The sequence below is a fragment of the Selaginella moellendorffii genome, unplaced genomic scaffold (assembly GCF_000143415.4).
Source record: "Selaginella moellendorffii unplaced genomic scaffold, v1.0 SELMOscaffold_28, whole genome shotgun sequence".
NCBI lineage: Eukaryota > Viridiplantae > Streptophyta > Lycopodiopsida > Selaginellales > Selaginellaceae > Selaginella > Selaginella moellendorffii.
In genome coordinates this window covers 197,466-215,944 of record NW_003314289.1, presented here as the reverse complement: position 1 = coordinate 215,944, position 18,479 = coordinate 197,466, and the positions used below count along the sequence as shown (strand labels likewise).

At 48.1% G+C, this 18,479-nt stretch overlaps 3 protein-coding genes across 3 annotated transcripts; all 3 read left to right on the top strand.

Moving 5' to 3' along the window:
* Window positions 1–33: 33 nt before the first annotated feature.
* LOC112348245 (pentatricopeptide repeat-containing protein At1g11290, chloroplastic-like) lies at window positions 34–4,994 on the top strand. Its single transcript, XM_024680411.1, has 2 exons — window positions 34–2,634; window positions 4,593–4,994. The coding sequence occupies exons 1-2, from the start codon at window positions 34–36 to the stop codon at window positions 4,992–4,994; spliced, it is 3,003 nt and encodes a 1,000-aa protein (XP_024536179.1).
* LOC9630030 (receptor-like serine/threonine-protein kinase ALE2) lies at window positions 4,707–8,529 on the top strand. The gene is made up of 9 exons (XM_002975617.2): window positions 4,707–5,254; window positions 5,358–5,400; window positions 5,465–5,694; window positions 5,757–5,825; window positions 5,885–6,250; window positions 6,310–6,573; window positions 6,626–7,015; window positions 7,064–7,307; window positions 7,380–8,529. Exons 1-9 carry the CDS (start codon window positions 5,173–5,175, stop codon window positions 8,161–8,163), a joined length of 2,472 nt encoding a protein of 823 aa, XP_002975663.2. The 5' UTR covers window positions 4,707–5,172; the 3' UTR covers window positions 8,164–8,529.
* A 4,753-nt stretch (window positions 8,530–13,282) lies between these two features.
* Window positions 13,283–15,205, top strand: LOC112348244. Its single transcript, XM_024680410.1, has 7 exons — window positions 13,283–13,868; window positions 13,923–14,012; window positions 14,062–14,210; window positions 14,263–14,587; window positions 14,642–14,688; window positions 14,739–14,821; window positions 14,885–15,205. The coding sequence occupies exons 1-7, from the start codon at window positions 13,283–13,285 to the stop codon at window positions 15,162–15,164; spliced, it is 1,560 nt and encodes a 519-aa protein (XP_024536178.1). The 3' UTR covers window positions 15,165–15,205.
* Window positions 15,206–18,479: the final 3,274 nt, after the last annotated feature.

Sequence of the window (18,479 nt, the reverse complement as noted above, 5' to 3'; positions counted from 1 at the left end):
TGTTAACAAATCTTTTCGATCTCTTAAAGATGTATGGCCATTGATCAGAGATGGGCGACGCTTGGGCCTTTCAGGGAGCGATTAGAGCGAGTGAGCAACCTCTCTATTCAGCAGGCATCTTCCACCTATGCCTCTTTGCTGCGGAACTGCACGGACATGGCACAGGGGAAAGAGATCCATACGAAACTGATAGACTCCCGCTTTGACACCGATACTTTCCTCGGGAACTTGCTCGTCCAGATGTATGGAAACTTTAGCAGTCCCATGGACGCCCAAGCAGCGTTTGATCGGATCCAGCAGCCCAATGTTTTCTCCTGGACTCTGCTTCTTACAGCATATGCCCATAACGGGGATCTGGACACTGCTAGAGATGTTTTTGAGAGAATGCCTTCCCAGGATTTGGTTTCGCGGACGACCATGCTCGTTTCCTACACCAAGAACCAGAAATTTTCAGAAGCTAAAGAGTTCTTTGACAAGATGCCAGAAAAGAATGTAGTAGCATGGAATAGCTTGCTTACTGCTTATGCCAAGAAATGGCATTCTGCGGAAGCCATGATTCTTTTCGAGCTTATGAATTTGGAAGGAGTAAAGCCGAGCTCTCTCACTTTCACTGGGATTTTCGGTGCGTGCGGGGTCCTTCCCGCTGCTTTTACAAACATGGTGGTGGAAATCGCCATCGAAAGTGGCTACTTGACGAATCCTTTCGTGGCGAGTGCCGTGATACACTTGCTGGGACGACAGGCAGGGTCTCTTTTCAAAGCTCGCCAACTGTTTGACAACATTTCTTCTCCCACTGCTGCTGCTTGGAATGCAATGGTGGCGGCGTATGCATGGAATGGGCTTTTCACGGAGGCGTACCGGGCTTTTTGTTTGATGGACTTGGAAGGCGTCCAAGCGGACGACATCTCCTTCCTCAACGTTCTCGCGTCTTGCGAGTCTTTGAGCATCGCCCTCGTCGTTCAATCGGAGATCCAAGCCTCGGCAACGAAAACCTCTCGTTCCAGAGTTCTCGGAACCGCATTGATCACGTCTTATGCGAAGTTTGGCGATCTAGAAGCTGCAATCGCTGTGTTTTATGATATCCACGAGCTCGAACGCGATGTCGTTGCTTACACGGCCCTGGTGGGAGCTTACTCCATGCATGGATTCAGCGAGAAGGCCATACAGCTCTTTTGCTTCATGGATCTTCAAGGGATGAAAGCCGACGAGGTTGTGTACGTGAGTCTCTTTGATGCTTGCTCCAAGGATCCGGGATACTTGAGGCAAGGCCGGATACTACACGAATTCTTGGTCGAAAGTGGGGTTCCTCTGGATGTGATCCTCGCTACATCGATTTTGAGCATGTATGGGAAATGCGGGAGCGTTGCAGATGCATGGAAAGTTTTCGAAACTGTGAGCAGTAGCAGCAATCCAGTTACTTGGAACTCCATGATCTCCACTTTGTCTCGCGGCGGTCACTGCGACGAAGCGCTCCAGCTCTTTCGAGAAATGAGCTTGGAAGGCGTCGCGGGGACTTTGAGCACCTTGGTGAGCGTCTTGGAAGCTTGCACTAGAGTTGAAGATTTGCCACAGGTCCAGCTTCTCCATGCCATCGCTAAAGGTCTTGGAATGGAGGCTCATCTAGCAGCGTCATTGGTCACGGCTTATGGCTTTCGCGGGGATCTACATCAAGCCAAGAGCGTTTTTGAGAGAACCAAGGCTCTGGATGTGGTCTTGTGGACTGCTATGGTGGCTGTTTATACCAAGAGTGGGCTTCCTTGTAGCGCTGCGAAGACTTTCCAGGAGATGGAGCTGGAAGGCGTAAAAGCTGACGAAGTATCACTCATGGCCGCCATCGAAGCGTTGGACTTGAGGTTTGTCCATGCGAGAGTCGTGGAGATGGGATTAGAATCGCTGTGGAGTGGAATCATCGACCTGTATGGAAAAGCTGGCGAGCTCGAGCGAGCTCGTGAGGTCTTTTGGAGCGTGAGCGAGAGCCAAAGAAAAGCCGTGACTTACAATGCGTTGATTGGGGCCTACGTCCAGAGTGGCGATTGCGAGGGAGCTCTCAGAGTTTCCAGGCTCATGGATCAAACTGGTGTCAAGCTCAACGATATCAGCTACCTGGCAATGATCGATGCTTGTGCCGGCATGGGGAATTTGCCGCAAGCCAAGTCTCTCCACTCCCGGATCCTGGGAGACGCCACCATTGCAAGCAAGAACACCAGGAACAAGCTTGGAAACGCGTTAATCTCCATGTACGGCCGGTGTGGAGACTCGAGTGCTGCCGTACTCGTGTTCCGGGATCCGTGGATGGAACACCATCGTGATATCGTGTCCTGGAACTCGATCCTCGCTTGCTACGCTCAGAATGGAAGAAGCGAGGAGTCTGTGGAGATGTTTTGGGAGATGAGGCTGGATGGATCTTGTCAGCCGGATGCCATCACCTTTAGCACTCTTTTGAGTGCTTGCAGCCGTGCTGGATTCGTGGATCACGCTCACCATTGCTGGCTTTGGCTGCGAGAGATTGATCCTTTGGGCGTGGCAACTGGTGTGGAGCATTACGTGTGCATGGTGGATGTTCTTGCTCGGTCGGGACAAGTTGGCAAGGCCGAGGATTTGATCCACAGCATGCCATACGAGCCTGATGATCTGGTGTGGATGACTTTGTGTGGATCGAGCATGCACAATAAATCTATCATGCCAAATGAAAAATCAGTAAGTTTGTTTATAAATAATAGTTCATTTTAATAATAAACACCATGGTTATTGAAACTAGTAGCCAGAGATTAACTGTAGCTCCCTAAAATTACCACTTGTGTTTGAAAACGTGTTTGGAAGTCTTGAATGAAAACTTTGTAAAGGGGAAGGTTGTCATTGCTGTTTAGAATTAGCATTACAAGCCCATCTGGGGAATACAGTTTGTCACCACTGAAATGAGGCCAACCACATAAATAACATTGTTTCAAACATATAGAATTACTATTCCAAGAAAGAATTTGATGACTTGGAGGACTAGGTGGACTTGGAACATAGATCACACAGTACTCTAACACGAACATTCCACTCAAATATTTACTACTGCTCTGTAAATATCCTGTGTGCTTTTGTAAAGTAATAAGTTAAAGGTGGCTTGAGCTTCAATCCCTGTAATTGATGTTCCTTGATTAGGAGAAGGTGATGCTGAGCCTCTATCACCTTGCTGAACATTGTGAATAAAAAAGGAGCAATCAACTATGTGATGGTCCATTGATAATGCGTCATGTATTGTGTAAAACATTCTATACACACTTCTGAAACAGATATGATGCTTGCAATTTCATTATGTGATAGGAACTCCCAAAGCACATGGTTGAAGGTATTTGATGAGCAACTAATTGGACAAAACAAATCAGGAAAAATGTTTTCATGAGCTTTGTTCTGAAAATAGGTTAACATCTACAGATAAAGATACTTAAGTCAAACATTTTAACAAATGATGTGACTTTTAACCTATCAAAAAGATTTCTCAAAAACCTATATATATATATATATGACCAAATTTAGTTGTACTCTTAATGCTGTCACATTAAATACTTAAATACTAATTTTTGAACAGCATAAAGACTTCAAATATATTTGTTTCGAAAGTTATCAAAACTGTTCTGGATGTTCAACTCTTGTAAGAAAATATATAAGGTCACAAACAGTAATTGTTTTAGTATGTGAGCAATGCAAGACTCAGTTAATAGCTTTGATGAGAAAATAATTCTAGAAAAACTATATTTGAAGTTACTTGAACACAATAACCACAGATGGCTTTGTTTAGAAATTTTTTATGAATGTAATTAAATTAAGCGAGCTAGCAATACACTAACCAACCAAAAGAGAATAACTTGTGCAGGATAGATATTGTTGTCTTTTGTTCCAGGCTCTACAGGCCAAAAACATCACAGTCAAAAAGAAGGAACCAAAACCCTTTACATTGAAAAGTGAAGAACCAAAAAGACTCTATTTCTTCCTCCTCCTTTTTTATTTTGATTTTTTCTTGTTTGTTGGCTTCGTCCTTCACAGTCTTCAATGGAAACTGACCATGCAAGTAGTAAGTAGTTTGATCATTCATCCAAGTCTTAGCTCCAACCCCCAAGATGGTACATTGCAAAGAGAGAGAAAATATGTGGGTTTAAGTTCTCTCAAGGCAACCAAGACTTTTGACCTTGGAAACACCTTTGTTCATCCCCTCCAATGCAAAGACCAATATCAAGCAATCAGTTCTTCGTCTTCTTCAAGGCTATAAAAGAAACATGGCCACTTCATGCTCCAAAAACTCAAAATAAAAGAGAGAAAAATGCCATTCAAAGAGATTCCCACTAACTAAAAGGATTTTACTTAATTACTATCACACCTAACAACTGTTAAGCTTGGTGGCCACTTGTTGCTTTGCCACTGGCCAAGCATTACGCGCACAAAATTGCCCACTTTTGCCCAGAGGTCAGAGCCTTTATCCGCTATTACGTCCGTCAGCGTTGCACCGTCATTTCCAGCTAAACAATTGTACTCTTCGTTCGTACACGGGGACTTGACGCCGTCAGTGCGGTTAGTGTTTCTGCCCAACGGGCATACGCTTTGTCCAGTGTGGCCCATGTGAGCGGGCGTGGCCACTGGCCATTACTCCCATTGCTTTTTTTGACCGGCCAAATTGCCGGGCGCTCTCTTTTACCAGCGAGGTGGTCTTAAAGGTATATTTTTATTTTCCTCACTTCCCTTCTCTCGCAGAGTTGAGGGGCATTGATTGTGAAGAAGGCGACAGCGATGGCGCTTTGGAGCAGCGGCGCGGAGAGGCGAGATTTCCAGGTCGCGATGCCGCATTCTCGCCCAGGCGCGCATTGCTAGAGGCAGGGATTGCTGGATTTCGGCCGTGGAGGATTCCGGAATGGAGCCCAGGCAGGGATTGCAGGGATTCTCTCGCTCCGGGGCGAGGCCGAGCTTGTGATGCGCCCGGGGAAGGGATTTCCTGCTGGCATTGCACGAAATAGGGGGAATATTTTGGAGTAGTGGCATGCGGCAGCGCGATTTCTCAGCGATTTGCGGTGGAGCTGGTTTTAGGTCTGGGAAGGCGGCTCTCCTGTGGGGAGGGTCGCTCCACGGCCGCCGGAGAGGATAATGTAGGAGGAAGCGAGCAGCAAGAGTGGAGGAATGGGGAGCGAGCAGTGAATGGCACATCTAGCCATGAGTTTTGGGAATGCCGTGCTAGTGGTGCTGAGCTTGAGCGCTCTCTACATTGCCGCTTCTCAAGGTAAGTTCTCGTTTTCTCTCTTTGGTTTTTTTTTTTTTCCTTCTATTCTTCTGGTGCGTTGTTTAAACGAGTAGGAATTTATGTGGTGGTTGTTTGGTGCCAGGAGTTCTAATTGGGGAGAGCGAAATCGAGGGCTTGGGAAGACGGTAAGTTGGTTTTCTACTTCTCGATCTTCTCTTGCGAGCATTTTGATGATATGGGTTTGCGCAGCGCTACTGATCAAACCGAGAAGACTCACTTCCGGCGGTTTCTCCTTTCTGGGCAGCACTCTCCATCCTACCAAGTAAGCATTGCCTCGGCTCCAACCACTGGGCACCATCACCATCGCCATCATCGTCACGATCACGCTCCCGCACCAACACATCGAGGTCACGGGGGAGTGGTTCCAGCACAATCGCCACACCATCGGCGTCATGTCCACATCCAGGCGCCAACTCCAGGTAACAACGATCACCTCCATTTTCAAGCTTCAGCACTCTTTTTTGTTTGTTCTTTCTTCTAGGCCCAGGCCCGTCCGTTTCTCCAATGCCTCCACCTGGTATTATTCCTTCGTTGCCAGCACCGTCCACGGGTAACACGCGCTTTTAGATGTCCCCAGGTCGATCAAAATACGTTTTCTTTTTGTCACAGACTGTCACGAACGATGCACAGATCCATTCACTTCAACTGCTGGTGAACCATGCGGCTGTGTTATTCCAATGCTGGTGAGCCTTCAGCTTGGAGTGCCGCCTTATGTGTTTTTCCCGCAAGTGTCAGAGTTGGCTTCAGAATTGGCGGCAGGGACGTCGTTTTCGCAAAGCCAGGTGCGAATTCTGGGTGCGAACACAGTGGAAAATAACATGGACGAAACAGAAGTTAAAGCAGAATTAGTTCCTTTGGGAGCTGCCTTTGACAATGCGACTGCTTTGCGAACAGCTCATAAGTTTTGGAATCACGAGGTTGGCATTAGTGAGGACCGGTTTGGAAGCTACAGCGTCCTTTATGTTCGATATCCAGGTAAAATCTCTTTTTGAAATGTTGCTTTATGCTTTATGTTAAGTTGGTCTCATGATCAGGCTTGCCTCCGTCCCCTCCTTCGCCCGGTAGCAATGCGGGAGGACCTACAAGCTCTAAAAGTCCTTACGAACAACCACTCAGTGTCAATGTAAAGAAGAGGAGGTCAAGGCCCGGCACTGGAACCATAGCCGTTGTGGTGTTGACTGCTTTGCTTGCCGTTATATGCCTAGTAGCGGTGTGGTTTGCATGGCGCTGCAAACATGCCAAGCAACCTATGATGGTTGAACCCATGCTGCCTGGCTCGTCTGTGACGAAGAAGTCAGGTATTCTGCTCGTTTACTAAGCATCTTTTACTGACAAAGTCGTTTGTTTCAGGTGGAGGATCCATGCTCTCTAGCAGCATGGCCAGCTCCACATCAATCTCTTATGCGTCGAGCTTCACGCCTTATACCGGCTCGGCAAAGACATTTACTCTACTGGAGATAGAACGGGCAACCAACGGGTTCAAGACGCAGAATATTATTGGAGAGGGAGGTTTCGGTCGAGTTTATCATGGCATTCTAGACGACAACACAAGAGTTGCTGTCAAAGTTTTGACTAGAGATGATCACCAGGGCGGCCGTGAGTTTGCAGCGGAGGTGGAAATGCTGAGCCGCCTTCACCATCGTAATCTGGTGAAGCTTTTGGGCATTTGCATCGAAGAACACACACGATGCTTGGTTTTCGAGCTCATTTCAAATGGAAGTGTTGAATCCCACCTTCATGGTACGTGCAAGCTACTTCATCGTTGTTAGCGTTTATCTATGACTGCAGGCATTGATCAAGAAACTTCACCTTTGGATTGGGAAACCCGTTTGAAGATAGCTCTCGGTGCAGCACGCGGTCTGGCTTACCTTCACGAGGATTCAAATCCCAGAGTGATACATAGGGACTTCAAAGCCAGCAACATACTGCTAGAAGAGGATTTCACTCCCAAAGTGTCGGATTTTGGGCTCGCAAAAGCGGCCTCTGACGAGATGAGCACCCACATTTCTACCCGAGTGATGGGAACATTCGGGTAAGCTCTGGTTTTCAACAGCGTAGTTTTCTCTTGTCCTCTGAGAAACTGATCTCTGGTTTTCTGGCGCAGTTACGTCGCTCCAGAGTACGCAATGACCGGACATCTTTTGGTGAAGAGCGATGTCTACAGCTACGGGGTTGTGCTACTCGAGCTACTGTCGGGCAGAAAGCCGGTCGACATGTCCCAGCCACCCGGTCAAGAAAATCTAGTGACATGGGCAAGGCCGCTGCTCAACAGCAAGGAGGGACTGGAGATCCTCGTCGACCCGGCTCTGAACAACGTTCCATTCGACAACCTCGTCAGGGTGGCAGCGATCGCCTCGATGTGCGTCCAGCCGGACGTCTCTCACAGGCCTCTCATGGGAGAAGTTGTCCAGGCGTTGAAGCTGGTGTACAACGACTCGGACGCCAGCGACGGTATCATGTCCGGCAATGGCAGCATGCACAGGGAAAGCCAGCAGCAGGACGTAAAGTCGAGGAATCCTTTCGTCGGCGGTGGTGGAACGTACGCAAACGGTGGTGGTGGTGACGACGAGAGAATCAGCGGGGCGGCGAGGCACTGCCGAGAGAGTGACTCGTTCATCAGCATAGACTACGACTCCGGGACGTTTGGTGGAGATCGGGCAGGGAGGCAGCAGGCACTGTCAAACTCGGAGAGTTTCATCGTGGGGACTTTCGCGAGCCAGCAGCAGCAATGCGCGTCAGCTCCCACTGCGGCGACATCGATCAAACCGAAGCGTCCGTGGTACCGAGTGAGAAACGCGGACAATGGGACAGTGAGTGAGTCGGCGCTACTGCGGTACAAGCGGGACGATGCTAACAGGAACGACCATAGTGACATTTGGCTGCTATAGTTTTAGAGGGAGCGGTGGTGGTGGTGGTGGTGGCGGAGATGGAAGGGATGGAAGATTGATCATTGATTTACACAGGCTAGTCGGATTCTTGCTCGAGATGGTGGTTTCGAGCTCGGCTTCTCATCGACTTGGATGTTCTTGCTGAAAGTGTTTACTGCTGAAGGATAGCGAGATCACAGGGAGCAAAAGAAGGGAAGATGGCGAGCTTGAGTTCCTGGCTCGGGAAACAAGCTCTCGAGAGTGATTTGATTGTGCGGACGCCAGGCAAGATGATGGTAGTGAGTTGTCTCTCGTTTTTTTGTAACATATTTCATTTGACTAGAGTATTAGGCTCCTTGAATTTAATCACTTGATTAAATAATTCCATTTGTTAGACTTCCGCCATTAATTTAATACCCTTTTTAACCCTAAAAAAAATTCTCTTCGGTAAGAACCTAAAAAGTTTGGCAGTGTTTCCAAGTTTTCTGCTTTTCGTAGGAATCTCTCAGCTACTTTTTCTCCGCTCGGGCCATGTGTGTCCACCGAGATCTTGAAGGGTTAGAATTTGTCATGACCATTACAAGGCAAGATATTGATTATGCTCAGGCAGTGTCTCTAGAGCAGCTCGGCCGCATGAGAAGGAGGCAGCGGTGCTGGACGAGCACGAAAGCGCATGCTTAGATGCCATGCTTGCGAGATGGCGTCCCTCTGATCCGGACGAGACGCTGTTCCTGGTGCTGGCACTCTGCTACATTGCCCGCCTGTCAGATGCGGAGAGGAGTGCTTGTGCTGCAACGCTGGGCTGGGATGACGCGCGAGCGCAGATGGACTGCATGGTTGATTTCGCTCGCCGGGTGCTGCTCTCGCGGACTGGACTTACAAGCCTTGCCTCATGGAAGCAAGACGAGGAGGTGACGGAGCACCTGGAGCCCTTGTGGAGCGAGTTTTGCGAGGACAGGAACACCAAAGGTTTGTATTGAGGCTAAAGTTTTCTCGTTTCATTACGTACAGTGAGTTCCAAAGAGGTGGCGCGCAACGTTATTGGGACGGATCTCTTGCTGGCGAACCTTTTCCAATGGGGAATATAGATGTGAAAAGTCTTTTTTATTCTCTTGTTGACAACAGCTGCAGGGCGTTGCATAGAGGAAGAGAGGGAGCAGTGGAGCATCAAAATCTCCCCTTTGAGTACCACGTTTATGGGGGAAGTGCCAAAGCTACTGGACTTGGTGTCCAAAGTTGTGATATGCTTCGGTTCTCTCCCAGTGGACAATCTGGTGAGTAACTAACCTTGAGTTCCCAGCGCGAATGATAGAATGATAGAGCTTGTAGCTGATAACATTAAAATCTCGTTGATTGGTCGATCTCACCAACGTAACCATTGATGGGACCACGCTCGAGAAGACCAAGCAAAACTGGCTTACTCGCAGCTTGCGGGACATCCATTCATCTTGCCTGACTCGTGTGTTCCAGTGGACGCCGCCGACTCTGCCCCTTTGCGTATCAAGGAATTAATGTTGCTGCTTGAAGGGATCCACAACAACAAGCTCCTGCGATCGCTTGCTCTCGAGAGGCCGCCGCTGGCTGTATTGCCGCACTACCATGTCATCTCGGCTTGCACGCAGCACGCTCGCATCTGGCGTGGACGCTACGACCTCCGAATCTATTATGACCACGACTTGACGTGTAAGTGGTGCCTCTCCAGAGTTATATGTGTTCTCTTTCTAAAGAGTTTTCTTGGACCAGATGACCGGCTTGGGACACAGGATTCTAGCACGCAGGAGGAGGAGGACGTATATACTTGTTTGTGTGTACAAACTTTGATTCTTTTCTTCTTGTCAGGTTCTAGCAAATGGTTTCTGCAAGGAGCGCACTCCGTCCTTCATGGAGAAAGCTGTGAGGGACTGCACTGTTGAAGCAATGTGGTAATAGCTTCCATTCTTCAACACACAGATTTAAATCCTGGCATTGGTTGTTGTCATGGTGTACCCCAACGAAAAGAAAGAGGCATGGACCGGATACGGCGATGTGGCGTGCTTATAAACAGTACCTTGGGCATCCCGTGGTGGTTCTTAGAGAGCAGCGAAGGATTCGAGGCCTCGTCCTTTGCACTATCAACTATGTCCTCTCTTTATGAGGTCCTCCCTTGAGAATTTCTCGATTGCCAGTGGAAAGAGATGATCCCTGCTGTGCTTCGACTCTGTCTCCTTGGCCAAGAACCGGGTGTATTCATGCTCTTAAAAGTGGACGATCCTGCGTTTGACGAAGTGAAAGACGTGGTGGGATTCAATCGCCATTACGATTCCAGTACCAGCACTCGACGTTTCAGTACCAGCACTTGTGAGCTCCGTGTAAGCTTCCCTGGAGGTGGAAGTATTCATTCTTCCTCTTTCGCTCTGGTGGATTTCGCATGAAGATGAGAGCATACTGAGGTAACGACAGCATCGAGGCAATGGGAGATGGGGTTTCTCTTCTTCCAGCGATTTGGAAGTAATGTGCCCTGTGAGTAAGAATTCTTCAATTGTAAGACACCAAGACGAGTAATGTCCCGCTGTCTGGACATGATATTGTAGCAAATGCCAAGAATTACTATGGCTGACGGGGTATGACAAGCTTTGCTTTTTTCTTCCTTCGTGTGGTGCTTGCGTATCCTTGTGGAAACTGTCCATACTTAGATATTTCGGATTCCGCAACTAATTCAGGCTGGCACAAAGGTTATATGTTACAACAGCTATAGCACTAAGATGACAACAAATAAGGCTTTCTTTCAGAAAATAAGAGTTTCTTAGAGGTGAGACTTTATATATTATTGCTTGTGGATCTATTTATTTTGAGAGTTTTAATATGGAGTTAAGAGGTGTTTTATTTCTACTTAGCTTAATTCAAAATCTATTATCAATTTCTCAGCTTATAAGTCAAAGTGTTCATTCCTATTTCCACTGTAGTGGTATTGAGAGAACAACAAACTCCTGCGATCGCTCACCCTCGAGAGGCCATCGCTGTCCGTGTTGCCGCACTACCATGCCATCTCGACTTGCACGCAGCACGCTCGCATCTGGCTTATTACGACCACAAGTTGACGTGTAAGTTTTGTGCCTCTCCAGAGTTATATATGTTCAAGAGTTTTGTTGGACTAGATGGCCGTCTTGGGAGACACGATTCTAGCACGCAAGAGGAGGAGGAGGTATGTACATGTTTGTGTGTGCAAACTTTTATTCCTTTCTTTCTTGCCAGGTTCTAGCAAATGGTTTCTGCATGTAGCGCACTCCGTCCTTCGTGGAGAAAGCTGTGAGGGCCTGCACTATGGTAGACATGTGGTACTAGCATCCATTCTCTAACACACATTAAAATCTTTGCATGATTTCTTTTTGTGATGCAGGGTGTTCTCCAGCCAAATGGAAAAGGCATGGCTGATGAACATGCGGCCAGAGGACTATGATCTCGCAAAGCCACCGGACATAGCGATGTGGCGCGCTTACAGACAGTACGTTGGGCATCCCGTGGCGGTTCCGAAAGAGCAGCCCAAGATTGAAGGCCGCGTCCTTTCCACTATCAACTATAAATGCACCCGCTACCTTCACACCGAGGCCTTCTCAAGGAAGCAGCTCAAAAGAGAGGAGATTCCAATACCAGCACTTCAAAGCTCGTTTCCGCCACGTCATTAATGTAATATCAGCTAGTTCAATGGAGTGATTTCTCTCTCTGAGGCGATGCTTAGATGGTTGCCTGCGTAGTGCACGCATGCTTAGAACGGCAGAGCTTCGATGCGATCCTTTCCTTGTAACCTGTTTGAGCTAAGATGGAGCCATTCAACTTAAATGCGAGCGAGAAGAGATACTACGATGGGCCATTATGTGGACACGACCAAGTTCGAGGCTCTGGTATGTGAGAAAGTCTTTCTCCTGGCTTTGATTTCCTTTTTCCCTCCTTTCTTCCAGGACGCAGTGCAAAGGTAGACACTTTGAACGCCTCACGAGAAAAGTTAAAGAAGTTTCCGAGCACGACATTTCCCCTCGAGATATCGGGCTCATAAAGAAGCAGATTGCTGACGCGCTGGAGCCTGGAGAAATGGTGCTTGTTTTTTATTGTTCGGCATTGTCATGCTTGGTAGTAGCATTCTATTGTCTTGGGTATGCCACTCACGCGAGCAGTATTCCTTTTGTCTTTCACTGAATGCATGCATATGATACATCTCTGCGGATCTTGACGAGATGAGCCACATTTCTACAGAGTAATAGGAACATTCAGGTAAGCAGTGATTTTCAAAAGCGTAGTTTTGCTCCTTGTCCTCCGAGAAACTGACCTCTGGTTGTCGCAGTAGAAAGCCGGTCGACATGTCCCAGCCACCCGGTCAAATAAATCTAGTGACATGGGCAAAGACCGCTGCTCAACAGCAAGGATGGACTGGAGATCCTCGGCTCTATACAATGTTCCATTTGACAACCTCGTCAGGGTGGCAGCGATCACCTCCAGCCGGACGTCTCTCACAGGCCTCTCATGCAGTCGTCCAGGCGTTGAAGCTAATATACAACGACTCGGACGCCAGCGACGGTATCGTGTCCGCAATGGCAGCATGCCCAGGGAAAGCCAGCAGCAGGACGTAAAGTCGAGGAATCCTTTTGTCGGCGGTGGTGACGACGAGACGCAGCGAGACACGGCTGGGAGAGTGACTCGTTCAATAGCATTGACTACGACTCTAGGACGTTTGGTGGAAATTACCAAGGACGCTTCGGCTTGACCGATGTCGCCGCACTGGGAGATGACGCGCATTGCTGCTGCTCCCCCAGCTTGACAGTGCTACCGGGTGAGAAACACGCAGTGAGTGTTGGTGCTACTGCGGTACAAGCGGGACGATGCTAACAGGAACGACCATAGTGACATTTGGCTGCTATAGTTTTTAGAGGGAGCGGGGCGGCGGTGGTGGTTGGCGGAGATAGAAGGGATGGATTGATCATTGTTTCACACAGGCTAGTCGTATTCTTGCTCGAGATGATGGTTTCGAGCTCGGCTTCTCATCGATTTGGATTTTCTTGCTGGGTGTTTGCTACTGGAGTATAGCGAGATCGGCTCGGGAAACAAGCTGTCTATGCCAGATTATCGAAAAAACGGCTTATAAACGTAGGGCACAGTATTGCGCGCAGCAATGCTTTCCAGTTCTTTTCGTAGAAGTCTCTCGACGCTAGGCAGTTTTTCTCCGCTGCCCTCGCGGGGTCGTTTGTCTCCGCTTCCGGGCAGTTTATCTGCGGATCTGAGGCGTACGCTTCATCTATCGCCCGTGTATCGTACCGAGATTTTGAAACCAGGGGTAGGGTTTAATGATCTTGTCAACGCAAGGGGTATTGGTTATGCTGGGGCCATGTCCAAGTTCGTCGCCAAAGCTGCACGGGCGCATGAGGAGGAGGCAGCGGCGATGGACGTGCACGAATGCGTGTGCATAGATGCCATGATCGCCAAATGGCATGCTGAAGATCCGGACGAGACGCTGTTCCTGGTGCTGGCACTCTGCTACATCGCCCGCCTCTCCGATGCCGAGAGGAGCGCGTGCGCTGCAACGCTGGGCTGGGACGGCGCGCGAGCGCAGATGGACTGCATGGTTGATTTCGCTCGCCGGGTGCTGCTCTCGCGGACTCCAACCCTTGACTCGTTAGAAGCATCGAGGCAAGACGAGGAGGTGACGGAGCACCTGGAGCGTTTGTGGAGCGCGTTTTGCAGGGAGAGGAACATGAAAGGTTTGTAACTTTTCTTGGTTTTCTAATGGCGGTTTTGGATCTTTGTTTTGGAAGTGTGCTCCAAGGAGGTGGCGCGCACCGATATCGATATGGATTTCTTTCCTGCAGAGCCTTACCGCAAGCCTTGCAATGGGGAATTTAGATGTAAGAAGTTTTTTATTTACCTGGTTTCTCTTGTCGACAACTCTTTCAGGGCGCTGCAAAGGGGACGTGGAGGAGAAGTGGGACATCAAATTCTCCCCTCTGAGTACCACGTTTGCGGGGGAAGTGCCAAAGCTACTGGACTTGGTATCCAAAGTTGTGAACAGCGACTTCTTCTTTTTTCACCCGGTGGACAACATGGTGAGTAACTCAAATTCTTGAAATCTCTGATCTTTATAAGTTCTGTCCACAGGGGTGGAATATGCGATCGGTTGTGCGTGACCAAGCTCGACGAGACCAAGTAAAATTGGTTTACTCGCTGCTTGCAGGACATCGAGTCCCGCCGCCTTGGCCGTTTGTCGAAATGGACGGCGTCATGTCTGCACCCCTGCGGGTCAAGGAACTGGTACTGCTGCTCGAAGGGATCCACAACAACAAGCTCCTGCGATCGCTCGCCCTCGAGAGGCCACCGCTGTCCGTGTTGCCGCACTACCATGCCATCTCGGTTTGCACGCAGCACGCTCGCATCTGGCTTGGGCGCTACGACCTCCGAATCTATTACGACCACAAGTTGACGTGTAAGTTTTGTGCCTCTCCAGAGTTATATATGTTCAAGTGTTTTGTTGGACTAGATGGCCGGCTTGGGACGCAGGATTCTAGCACGCAAGAGGAGGAGGAGGTATGTACATGTTTGTGTGTGCAAGCTTTTATTCTTTTCTTTCTTGCCAGGTTCTAGCAAATGGTTTCTACAAGGAGCGCACTCCGTCCTTTATGGAGAAAGCTGTGAGGATATGCACTATGGGAGAGATGTGGTACTAGCACTAGCATCCATTCTCTAACACACATTAAAATATCGGCATGATTTGTTTATACAGGGTGTCCTCCAGCGAAAAGGAAGAGGCATGGCTGATGAACATGTGGCCAGAGGACTACGATCTCGCAAAGCCACCGGACACAGCGATGTGGCGTGCTTATAGACAATACGTTGGGCATCCCGTGGTGGTTCCAAAAGAGCAGTCCAAGATTGGAGCAGCCCGAGTCCTTTCGGATATCGACTATGAATACACCCGGTACCTTGGCTGGGAGACAAAGTCGAAACACAGCGAAGATGGTCTTTTTCCACTACCCGTACCAACTCTCCATGAAATCTTATAAATTAAAAAGCTGTATGAAGAGTAAAGAATATATCTAGAATATCCCGGCATATTCTAAAGTATTTTTTAAGCCAACGGTCGAGATTTCTCCTGTTAAACTAATTAATACCGGATACTATTTGTAATACAATTTTTTTGATCTGCGCACTGGCAGCATCCATATCCTGGAATTCATTCGATACAAGCTTGGCATGCGAGCAAGCGAGTTAGGGGAGGTTTCCAGGGCACAGGGCGACATGACCAGGCGGCGCCTTGGCGCCTGCTATCTCCTTATCGATTCGCTTTCCAGGGCACGTGTGGCGATCTGGATCCTCGTGAAATTTTGTTCCTTCCAAAGTTCCTTACACATGACAGTTCGTGTGCTCAAATCAGTGGGAACCACAAGTCAGGAGGCGTTGTTATATCAATCATTCAACTGCCCGTGCAAAACAGAAATCTGGTGTGTAATTCTAAAGTGGAGAGAAAGTTAACATATAAATTTGTTATTTTTTCTTCCTTGCAAGGTGTTAAATTGACTATGGTCTCTTATACAACTGGTTGGTCATGGGATCCAGTTTTATGCCAGGTACTTGCATGTCCATAGAATTTGTAGCGTGCGAGAGCTAGCTAGGTTGCTTGCTTCTGGTATTTAGTTTTCCAGCGTTACAACAACTCGGCAGCGTGGCATGCTCAACTTGACGACTTGCTCGTCCTTACTGTGCCAGACCAGAAAACACCTCGAGGTGCAGACCGAGCTCTCGCCACAAATGGCTCTGTCATCAACGATATCATATGTTACAAACTACCACCATCTTGCACTCTGGACAGCTTGTTTCCCGAGCCAGGAACTCAAGCTCCCTTCTTGTGCTCCTGTGATCTCGCTATACTCCAGTAGCAAACACCCAGCAAGAAGATCCAAATCGATGAGAAGCCGAGCTCGAAACCATCATCTCGAGCAAGAATACGACTAGCCTGCGTGAAACAATAGTCAATCCATCCCTTCCATCTCCGCCACCACCACCCCCGCCGCCCCGCTCCCTCTAAAAACTGTCACGATGGTCGTTCCTGTTAGCATCGTCCGTACCGCAGTAGCACCGACTCACTCACTGTCCCATTACGCGTTTCTCACTCGGTACCAAGGACGCTTCCGCTTGATCGATGTCGCCGCAGTGGGAGCTGATGCGCATTGCTGCTGCTCCCCCAGCTTGACAGTGCCTTCTGCTTCCCTGCCCGATCTTCACCAAACGTCCTCGAGTCGTAGTCAATGCTGTTGAACGAGCCACTCTCCCAGCCGTGTCTCGCCACAGTGCGGATTCTCTCGTCGCCACCGCCACCACCACCACCACCGCTTGCGTACGTTCCACCACCGCCGACAAAAGGATTCCTCGACTTTACATCCTGCTGCTGGCTTTCCCAGGGCATGCTGCCATTGCCGGACACGATACCATCGCTGGCGTCCGAGTCGTTGTACATTAGCTTCAACGCCTGGACGACTGCATGAGAGGCCTGTGAGAGACGTCCGGCTGGAGGTGATCGCTGCCACCCTGACGAGGTTGTCGAATGGAACATTGTTTAGAGCCGAGGATCTCCAGTCCCTCCTTGCTGTTGAGCAGCGGTCTTTGCCCATGTCACTAGATTTATTTGACCGGGTGGCTGGGACATATCGACCGGCTTCTGCCCGACAGTAGCCCCAGTAGCACGACCCCGTAGCGGTAGACATCGCTCTTCACCAAAAGATGTCCGGTCATTGCGTACTCTGGAGCTACGTAACTGCGGCAACCAGAGCCCAGTTTCTCAGAGGACAAGGAGCAAAACTATGCTTTTGAAAATCACTGCTTACCTGAATGTGCCTATTACTCAGTAGAAATGTGGTTCATCTCGTCAAGATCCACAGAGATGTTTATGCTAGGCACAAGCATATGCATGCATTCAGTGAAAGACAAAAGGAATACTGCTCGCGTAAGTGGCATACCCAAGACAATAGAATGCTACTACCAAGCATGACAATGCTGAACAATAAAAAACAAGCACCATTTCTCCAGGCTCCAGCGCATCAGCAATCTGCTTCTTTGTGAGCCTGATATCTCGAGGGGAAATGTCATTCTCGGAAACTTCTTTATCTTTTCTCGTGAGGCGTTCAAAGTGTCTACCTCCGCACTGTCAAGCCATGCGTCCTAGAAGAAAGGAGGGAAAAGGGAAATCAAAGCCAGGTGAAAGACTTTCTCACATACCAGAGCCTCGAACTTGGTCGTGTCCACATAATGGCCTATCGTAGGCTTTCCTTACAAAATTGAGGATATGATTCATATAAGCGTTCAATAGCAAACTGGTTAATGTAGTTACAAGTATAGTTGGATCACGGGAAAGATAAAGACTTTAAAACAATAAAGAAGTTGCAAAATCATCCTCATATAGTTAGAAAAAAAGACAATAGAATAGAAAAATGAACATTGATAATACCTTGAGCTCTATTGTTTTGGTTATTGCTATCAATATGTCAAAAACCAATGATGCATAGAAGTAACAGTTGGTGAAACTTCTAGTTTTTTTCTGACCTTTGAGAAGAACAGGAAAAGAATCTATCAAAAAATAAAGCTTCAATGATGATTTTGGACGAAGACATAACTTGGTGAACTGACCCTATAATAAAAAAAATGAAATGAGTCAGAGAACTAAGAGCTTTCACCTGGGAACGAAGAGCTTTCACCTGGGAACGAAGGCACCACCACTGTTGACCAGGGAGCAGGCGTCTAGTTCCTCACACTTAATGACGAGCATGTCAGAAAAATTAATACAAAAGAGGACCGTACCGTATCCATATGATATCATTGATGACAGAGCCATTTGCAGTGAGAGCTCGGTTTGCACCTCGAGGTGTTTTCCTGGTCTGGCACAGTAAGGATGAGCAAGTCATCAAGTTGAGCATGCCGCGCTGCTGAGTTGTTGTAACGCTGGAAAACTATATACCAGAAACAAGCAACCTATCTAGCTCTCGCACGCTACAAATTCTATGGACATGCAGGTACCTGGCATAGAACTGGATCCCATGACCAACCAGTTGTTGGCAATACAGAAGAATAAGAGACCATAGGAGCCATGTACCTGCTCTTTATTCTTGAAATGTGTTAAATTTAAGTGATGAATACATTCGCACTATGTTTTAAAATAAAGTAAATTACTTTACATTAAAATTTAGGATATTTTTAAAAAAAATTTCATTTGCACATAGTGCTAACTTTAACACAATGTTTTCACTTTTTAAAACATTCAGACCGATTTTAAAAGATAGGGGGGAACTTAAAATATTTTTAAAAGGGATCTCCAAGATTCCCCAAAG